Below are 10,000 nucleotides of genomic sequence, written 5' to 3'. Positions count from 1 at the left end.
ACTCTGCTGCCACTCCACTGCTGCCGTCTGCGTTGTGCTCGCGCTTATATAGGCCGGGGGAGGAGTGCATATGCAAATTTGTGGATCACAGCGGGCTCGGAGGCGGGGCTACACCACCTGATGCTCAGCCATTGGATGGATGAAAAGTGGGCGTGAATCATTCCCGATATGATTTTTGCTTCGAAACGATCCCATTCACAACCCATGGCACGACGTTCGGTAGAAAGGCGAAGGCAGTGGGAGTTTGCTGTGGTGGTTTGGTGTAGTTGTTTGGGGCGTTGTTGGTGGTGGCGATTTGGTTGCTGGCGGGCGTCGTTTGAGAATGGCGGTGAAGCGATGTTTGCAGGGTGGAGTTGTGGAGGTAAAGAGGCGAAGGTGGTGGTGTTTGAGTTGTAGTTGTTTGGGAATGATGTTGGTGGTGGCGATTTGGTTGTTGGGGGATGATTGGTCCAAAATAATGATAGAGAAAAGAAAAACGGCTATCTCAAAGGATTGCAGCCGTGTGAACACGGAAATTCCCTCTAAACAATGGTGGGGAAATCTAACTACACATATACTTATCGTCATAACTGATCTAAGGACCCTTTATGGTGTATTGCGAATTTCCACAGCCGTAACAATATATAATATATATTGACTTTCCAGGGCGGGGCCTTGGCCCCTGCCGGGAAACCCTAGCCACTCCTTTTGTGACCTTTAATCCTCGGTCTTTAAAATACACTCATGTGCTCTGCTGAAGCTATCCGGGGAGGAAGCGAAGCATTACGCATGCGCTCTTGGCATTTAATACCATGATGTATTTATCGGGTCCGTCAGAGAAGACTCTTGTCAGAGAAGACCCGATAGGCAGATGGACTAAAAAAAAAAATGAATTTACTCCTACGTGCGCAATGCGCATGTATGTGTGCATGAGATTCCATAGAATTGCCAAATTCAGAGCCAAATAACTGCTAAACTGCAGGTTCGTTTTCCAATTCATGTTCAACATACTGCATAACATTCAACTGAAATCAAGTTGTTCCTCGATCATAAACTGATGTTTGAAGAAAGACAGGCAGCCAGAATGAACCAAATGCTTAACCCCACTTTTTGCTTCATGTGCAGGGTAATAAAGAGAGACATTAAAGAAAACCTGAATGGTCATTGTGTACACCAGGACCAAAACATCACTTCAGATACCAAACAGAAGATTTCACCTCTTTCCCCCTAACTCCTTCCCGGCCAGGCTCCTACAAGAACCTCCACACCGTGTTATTTATCATGTTTTGCCACGGGACAAGAATGAGCTGGAGGTGAAGCCTGGAAATGTGGTCTTCGTTCTGCAACGAGGAGATGATGGTTGGGCGACCGTTCGCTTCAACAGCAATGTGGGTTGGGAGGTAAGATTGTCGAAAACAAAAAGGATAAAATCTGCAGCGATTGCCCATCTTTGAGCCTTTGAGCCTGAGCAACAAACTAAGCTAACCACATCTGCCTCAATCACTAACATTTACCTGAACCAGAATGATGAGTCCATAAAGCCAATTTCACCATCAATACAACAATGTGTTCCAGTAGAAACAACACCTCGCAGTGGACTGAAACCCTTTGGGGAGGTGGTGCACAGTACCTGGGGTTGTTGTCTTTTTGAGAAATGCAGTTTGTAATGCCTATTTATGATAGCATTCATGGGATGAACGATATGAGCTTGGAGATGTCTGTTCTTGTATGTAGAGGTTTATACGAGCATGAGTGATCCAATTGTCTAGGTGGCTTCCGGTCAGGCTTGGGTGTGATGAAACAATAAGTTGATTATTCTTATCAATAAAGCCAGCCTTATCTATGTTGTTCAGCACACTATGAATTAATTTGCAGTTGTGTTTGGAATGTGGTAACCTTATTACAGAGTGTTATATTGGCCCAGATCAAAATGCATAATTGCAGACCCACTGCTTCTCAACCCCCCCCCCCCCTTTCCCTGCAGACTGGTTTGGTTCCTTATGCTGCATTGCAGCCGATGGAATGTTGTCAGCAAAAGGTAAGCAAGGGACAATGGTGTCATCCATCACACCACATCATATTAAATGATATGCTGATGGAAACAGACCCCAAGTTGAGTACAAATTCAGGTCCCAATGGAAACAGACTGAGAGTGACAAAGCACTAAAAAGTTTCTGATCTTCACTATCAATTTTTAGTGACTTAGAACTTTATATGGGTTCCTTTGCCAACAGATGTAGAATATCTCACACTGAGGGGAGAAGGTGGACACAAAGATCACTGTGATAAACCAGACCTTGTGAAAAATAAAATGTTTAGCGACAAACCGATGCTTGGAGAAAAAGAGGAACATGCAACTGAATAAACGAGGGTTGCAGGAATGTCACGCCAAAAAAGGATGCTTTCACACGATGTCACAAGACCCAAAGTTCGTTAATCGATTGATGTCCAGCCGGTAGATGGGTGTAATCCAAACATGTTCATTTAGAAGATAAAGCACAAGTGATACACGGAGACACCGGCACGCGTTGAAAAAAACAACAAATTACTTCTTCTTCCCCTCCCCCATTTACATACACTCAATCCAAAAACTTCCACAAACTACTCATACAGTAATTACCAGACGATTGTATATCCCTAAGTAACCATAAATTTCCCAACACCAGGCAATTTTTCGACACAGCTTAACATCTCAAGACATTATAACTTGTCACCTTTCTACTCAACTCAACTTTCATAATAACAAACATTACACAGTCATATGAAACAAACCATTCGTTCCACATTGAATCAAACTTTGGTCCATCACGCGTGATGAAGGTTGTGGTCAAGTTTCACTGAAAATGTGTGCATAGTTTCTGAGAAGAAACCAAATACCTATTTTGGGGGGTCAAACCTGGACCCACTTTGACCCCCCCATAAACTCCCCAAGACCCTGACTTTTTTGTAGTGCCATAACCAAACTTTGGTCCATCACAGGTGATGAAGGTTGTGGTCAAGTTACATTGAAATCGTGTGTTTAGTTTCAGAGAAGAAGATCCGAATATTTATGTACTAACTTACTGATGGACACCACGTGATGCTAATACCTACCCTGAACTACGTTCTAGGTGAGCTTAAAAAAACAATGAAACCAAAGTACCTTATTCCTTCCCACCTGATAGCCTCACTCCTCTTCCCCTTCCTTGGAGAGCTGGTGAGTCTCCATTCCATCTCGTGAAACCCTCCCATGGGTGGAGATAGCAGTCAACAACAGCAACTTACACATGCACACATATACAGTATATACACAAATAAATATATATATATATATATATATATATATATATATATATATATATATATATATATATATATATATATATATATATATACACACACACACACACACACACACACACACACACACACACACACACACACACACACACACACACACACACACACACACACACACACTTCTTTTAGCAATTGATGTAAAAATCTCGTGTAATTTATTTTGTGGCTCCAGAACGAAACAAACAATATATTTGGAACAGCTCTCACAGCTCCCACCCCAACTGCCCTACGCCCTCCCCCCTCTCAACCACCCAAGCTTGATTAGTAATAAATGTCATAATTTTTAAAAGTCGATTTTAAATTTACCTTGTGCATTCACACAAGCCTCAGATACAAATATGACCTTCCCATTGCTGTTAAGAAACATCCAAACCAGATACTGTGTCTCCCTCCCTTTGAGAAGTCTGCCTAATACCTCCAGCTCCCAAGCGAACAATAGGTGGCACATGTTTTGTATATTTTCACATCGCAAAGATGTCCTTTGTCAAAGTGTTGGTAGCCATTATTCTATTGGTAATGACGCACGGCATCATCGTTTCACTGGTAGCGATCTGTTGGGGGTTTGGGTAGAATGTGCCCATCCACAGTTCGGGCCTTGCACTGGTCCATACCGTCAGGAATTTTTGCAGTCCGGCAGCTGCAAGATCTCAGTCCTTTTCGGTGAGCTGAGAAAATTTTCCAACTCTTTTGTTGTGTGGAGGCACACCCATTTCTCTCAAGTACTTTTTGCAAAGTCTTTACGAGACTAATAGCATCACAAATCGAGAGATTCAGAAACACAAGGCAAGCGTCCAAACAGCAGTTTATTAACTGGAAGTAATCATGCAGCAAAAGCACTCAGGACACCACCAAGTGTTGGAGCCCAGAAATGGAAGTGACATCACAGTATGTTACAATTCGCTCTTTAAAGATCAAGGCGCATTGGCGCACAGCATGTACGGCTCGAACGCCAAACAGCAGTAGGTGGTTTGGCAATGACTCCGCTCACAGTGGGCGAAACATCCTTGACTGGAAAGTCACTGGTCAGGGATGTTTCTGGTATAATTCTACAAGTGTAGGTGTGGATACCGGAGGTGACACAGATGCTCTCTCGGATGATTGACCAGGTAGTGGAACAAATAAAGGTGGTTATGCTGGCTTGGTATGGTGCAACCTGAGTTGATCAATGTGCTTCTGCTGAAATCTACCATCAGACAGTTTGACTCGAAACATCTGACTACCAATACTCTCAATAATCACCCCAGACAACCACTTCTCACCGAGGCCGGCATTGAGAATGAACACAGGATTACTTACATTAATTTCACCATTCACAGATATGGTCATGATAATGCTTCTGCTGGAATTTCTTCACTTCAACATTGACAACAGTACTTGGTTTGGATGCACAAGTGATAACCTTGTCTTTAACTCACAGCCCATCAACGTTGACACAGCAGAACGACCAGTCGTGTGATGCGGTTGCATGCAATAACTCAATAGGACTTGGACATCATGAGTTTGAATAGTCCCTTCAGTAACACACTTTAATCAATTCTTTACAATTTGAACGGCCCTCTCAGCCTGGCTGTTGCTGGCAGGCTTGTATGGAACAGAGGTATAATGCTTGACACCGTTTTGCTTGCAAAAGCTCAGGAAATCTACATTGGTATAAAATGAGCCATTGTCCAATATAATGAAATCAGGAATAACATGCATGGTTCTCTCTGTTCTTGCGTATGGCAGCTTGGCTGCCAGGTAGCTATCATTTCTTTGAAGCATGGCTGTGCTGCTGATGCTGTGACCCCCGACCAACACACTGGTACTCATTTCGCCAACCTCGGAAGGATGACAGGCTGAGTCAACCCCACCTGGTGTTAATTCAGTGCCAACGGTACTCAAACTGAGGACCCTAGGTTCCTAAGCCAGCCACCTTAGCCGCTAAGCCAACACCAGGCTTACCATGCATGGTGAACATATTGAATAGGGCTTCAATTGTAATGGCAGATGTTGTGGAGGGAACAACAACAATCTCAATCCACTAAGAGTGGGCATCGATGACGATAAGGCTTGCCTAAAAATGGTCCAGCATTATCAATGTGTAAATTCGACCAAGCCCATGACCACATTTCTAGTCGTGCTTCTGCCGGTGACTTAGCATTAACCTGACATGTGTGACAATGACGTATGCAGGTTTCAATGTCGTCATCTAATTTTGGCCACCATACCTGAGCTCTGGCTATAATTTTCACAGTGGCCATCCCAGGATGAGCATCATTTAGTTCCGACAATGCTGTTTCACGTAGTTTTGGTGGAATGATGATACAACTTCCCCAAAGGAGGAAATCCACGTCAACTGACAACTCATCCTTTCTGTTTAGACACGGTTTAGCTTCACTTGCACAGATGACCAATCACCAGACATGACACAGCATCTGACATGTTACAATATAAGATCACTGTTTATAGTTCTTGCAGTTTGCTTTGCGGTGATAGGTGCTTTCTCATGAATGACCTGAGACAGCAGATGAACAACATTACCAGATTGAGGTGGTTCCTCAATGGTTTCCAGAAGCGGTAGATGACTCAATGCCTCTGCACAATACATTTAATGTCCTGGCCTGTTCACAAGCCTGTAGTCATAACCAGCAATAGTTAAAGCCCAACGTTGTACCCAATCAGATGAAGTCGATGATACTTCCTTATCCTCCTCCAACAAACCAAGGAGAGGTTTGAAGTTGATGGGAGCTTACGTAACTGTGGGGACTACAAGAATACCATAAATCACTATTTAAAACTGGATGAATATCCTCTACCCCAGGCCGAGGACCTGGATTTCCTCCTTTGAAAGTGCCCATACCTTCAAGGAATAGATCAAGCTACTTGTCAACGATAGATGCGCTTCCAGCACTGGTGGACATATGGTTTACATCATGCCAGTCGAGTCTGATGACCTTTAACCAGTCTGCCAAACAAAGCTGGACCATTGCCCTTTGAGATAAGCAACGACAAAGCGTGGGCCCCACCATCCTACTCAACGGACACAATGGTTGAGATGATCACAGGCACAATTTCACTGGTATATGTCTTCAGTTTAGTCAACACAGGTGTGATATTCAGAACCTCACCCTGTGGATACAGAGGTGAACATGTCTTCACACATACTGTAATAGATCTCGTAGCACTTGTATCGATCTCCATTTCTATGGAGGAGTGATCGATCGTCACTGTCCCAATAATTGGAGATTCAGTATTCTTAGAGCCAACAAAAAAAATGAATAGTCCTCACCTTTGACTGTGGGAGTCCCTGATGTGCTGCTGGCTATGTGAAGCATGAGATCAGTTGACTCTGCGTTATCATTGTCAACAATGACATTAGCATGGTGGGTGGAAGAGGTGGGTTTGGGACATCGGGCTTGCAGAAGCCCACTCTTCCCACAGGCGTGGCATGTAAATTGTTTATCATGACATTGGAATACACAATATCCACCACATCAACGCCAGCAGGTCATGCTGCCGGTCTTCTTCAGATGGTATGTCTCACAGGCAGATGGAGGTGGAGAAATATGATACTTCTCTGTAGGTTCTGACTGTGCACATCCGGCATTGACCTTGTGATGACACACAGACTATCAGCTTGCATACACACAGTGGCAATGTCGGTAACCTTCTGGAGGTCTGCATCAGTCTCTGAGAGCAATTTACGTAATGGAATCGCTATTTATTCCAATCACAAAAAAATTCTCTCAGCATCTTATCCAGTCTTGCGCCAAAATCACAGTGATAGGCCAGACATCTGAGATCAGCTACAAACTCACTTGCCAATTGGCCCTCACTTCTTTGGTGTGTATAAAATTTGTACCTCAACATGATTTGTTCTGGCTTGGGTTTGTAGTGCCGCTGTATCAACTCAACCAATGCAGCGTATGAATTGTCATGGGGTTTTGTGGAAGATAGGAGATCTTTCATCAAACTGTAGGTCTGGTACCCACACCCAGTCAGCAGAATAGCACGCCTTCGAGGTGCATCATCAGCGCCATCTATTCCATTGGTGATGAAATATTCGTCCAGTCTCTCACAAATGCCAACCCAGTCATCTAAACTCGGATTGAATTCACTCAAAATCCCGATGCCAACAACTGCCATCGCCAAAACAAAACACAAAACGTGAGCTCAAACCCACAATCCAGCTCCTCATCACCACTACAAAGTCTTTACGAGACTGATATCATCACAAATTGAGATATTCAGAGACACAAGGTCAGGTCAGGTATGGAGCATGCACCAGAGCAGCGCGTCGCTGCGTCCACTTTCCGCCGGTACTCCAGGGGCCTCCGTTTGGCCATCCCCCAGGCAGATGCCTGTGCCATCCCCATCACCTTGAGAGGTTGATCAACCTGCTGCAACCACGAGGCACGTGGTCGGCCCATTGGACACCTCCACTCAGGAGACTCCCTCGCTGAGAGAATCTGGTGAGCAAAATCAGCGTCAGGAAAACGAGTCACACGTCCATACAGCCACAGCTGATGCTCACGGACTATGCAGGTAACAAATCTCATTTGAGTCTCTCTCAGCGTCATTATGAAGTTTTTTTGGTTGATTCGTCATCTCTGAGCTATCCTGAATCAGAATCAGCCAGGTGCCAGACTCGCACCCTTGAGGAATTCTTTTTAGAGGTGAAAAACAAAATGGCCGCCACCGACTTTCGATAAATTCTGTTTTGAGCTATATCTTCACTTCTAATGAACTTACAAACACAATTTTAGTGTCTACTACTATGTTTTCATGGTCAAGGAATCCGATAATGATAAAATTGAAGGTGTATATATAAGACCTGTCATATTTTCAAGATGGCCACAATTTTAATATGAAAAATGGCTATTTTGCAGTTCCACTGATCACTTCAAGTAAGAAATTGAATTTGATGAACCCTCAAATATTAATACTATGCACAATAATAGTCAATGACAGCTGAAGTAACTTACTTGCAATGATCAATGAATTGATGATTATATTGGAATACGATTTTTACACAAATATATCTGGATACACGTGGATAGTTGACTATGACTTTCGGTTATGTCTTAAAGTAAGTTTGTACAATGTACATCTATCTATAATTCCAGCAATCTCAGTGTGTGTGTGTGTGTGTGTGTGTGTGTGTGTGTGTGTGTGTGTGTGTGTGTGTGTGTGTCCGCTGTTTCTCGACAACCGCTGGTCCGATCTAATTGAAACTTGCCAGATATATTGCTGGGGACCTGAGGATGTGCCTTTTCAAGGTTTGATATTAATCGGACAAGTGCTTCCCAAGTTATGGCCATTTATTTACCAAACCAATGACAAGACACGTTGTTGCGTGGGCGTGGCCGATGGGGAAGGGAAGCTCAGCCGCGTTCCCAATTACGGGTTACAACGTACGGGCTTCCGGAGAGTGATGACTTCGTGTATTCTAATAATTTCTCGATTTCTAATGCGCATTTATAGATAAACACAATGCCCCCAAGTTATGATCGTTTTCATATTAGACGGTGCATAAATTTCGGTAACATCAGAGTGCTGGTATGCTCCGAACCAGGAAGCAATTTTTTTTTCCTCTCTTCTCTTCTCTTTTTGTTTTTCCTTGCCACGACATTGCGAAAAGGTAAAATACATTGGCGCTAATTGAATAATTGGGTATTAAAACTAAATTGCGAATAATCGTAACTGCGAATAATATGCGAAGTTCCGGGCCATGTACGTACGGGCACGCGAGAGCGAAGAAATGGCCTGTGTGGCTGTTGTTTGTTGCTCGCGGTTTGAATATTTCTTTATTAATTTTTTTTTTTTTAACGGGCACGTACTCGTGTATATGATTTTGAAATTACCTTTATTTTTAGGCAAACAAATATTAACTTTGTTAAGGATGCAATGTTCTACATTATGTTCAATCTTCGTCATCGTCGTGATTAGCAGCTACTGCCCTTGTTTGTGCGTTACAACAGTCTGATCCAGCATTAAAACTGTAAAACTTCAAACATGACATCTGTGCTGCCACACAACCACACCTCCTGGTGGAACATGGCCAGCTGGTGGAGCATCCACACTTGATCAGCTGCAGAATGGTGACTGGTGCAGCAGACACATCAGGTGGAAGTGTGGTTGGACACAATGTCGCACCGTCCTCACCTTCTTGTCATCCATGCTTGATGGGATCCAAGTTCAGAGGGTTTGACTGAGTGGCCGATTTCCATATAATGACTTGATGATGAGCACGATGTACATGTTGAACAAAGGCATCATGCGATGGGGGCAGCAACTTCAATTTCAGAGCAGATTTCCAAGATATCATCTTGGAGTTGGCCATCTTAGACTTCCACAACTGATACTGGTGTGTGGACCTATCACCTTAGACTTTGGAACCATAACAGGCAGCAATGAAGGTAATTGCCTTAGATATCATCTTTTCCTCGTCTGCTTCCAGCTGAGCAAGTAAGGTGGGATTATGTCTGCCCATTAGTACCTTCAGCGCTATGGCCTTTCCAATGCCAAACAAATACGACACAGTATCGCATCCGGTCAGAGCATGTACAGCAGGCAGATATTTGGCGATGCTTTTGTGCTTCAGTGCTGTTTGGCGAATGTCTACGTTTGCCCTCCCAGCACACGGACTCTCCATGCTGACATCCACAATCATCTTTTCCTCGAGGTAGAAATGAATCAACAG

The 10,000-nt window shown here is 43.7% G+C and overlaps 2 protein-coding genes across 4 annotated transcripts in view; one reads left to right on the top strand and one right to left on the bottom strand.

The window, feature by feature from the left end:
* Window positions 1-10,000, top strand: part of NOXA1 (NADPH oxidase activator 1) — a 71,771-nt gene that overhangs the window by 41,978 nt on the left and 19,793 nt on the right. For both annotated transcript variants that reach the window (XM_085882277.1, XM_085882278.1), the window contains 2 exons: window positions 1,226-1,379; window positions 1,964-2,017. In XM_085882277.1, the coding sequence (XP_085738403.1) occupies window positions 1,226-1,379; window positions 1,964-2,017 (208 nt within the window). The remainder of the gene's footprint in view (window positions 1-1,225; window positions 1,380-1,963; window positions 2,018-10,000) is intronic.
* The window catches only part of AFMID (arylformamidase), a 153,354-nt gene that overhangs the window by 126,389 nt on the left and 16,965 nt on the right, over window positions 1-10,000 (bottom strand). The window contains exon 3 of one of the 2 annotated variants that reach the window (XM_085882281.1): window positions 3,515-10,000. This exon is cut by the window's right edge and continues 2,034 nt beyond it. The exons of the other annotated variant lie outside the window; for it this stretch is intronic. Within the exon in view, the coding sequence (XP_085738407.1) occupies window positions 9,683-10,000 (318 nt within the window). The 3' untranslated portion in view covers window positions 3,515-9,682. Of the gene's footprint in view, window positions 1-3,514 lie in introns of those variants that run through there. 2 annotated transcript variants of the gene reach the window in all.

Source organism: Eptatretus burgeri, chromosome 5 (genome assembly GCF_056783735.1).
Source record: "Eptatretus burgeri isolate ZD-2024b chromosome 5, Ebu_testis_v1, whole genome shotgun sequence".
NCBI classification, from domain to species: domain Eukaryota; kingdom Metazoa; phylum Chordata; class Myxini; order Myxiniformes; family Myxinidae; genus Eptatretus; species Eptatretus burgeri.
Note: the sequence above shows the minus strand (reverse complement) of the source record. Positions and strands in the feature narration are given on the sequence as shown.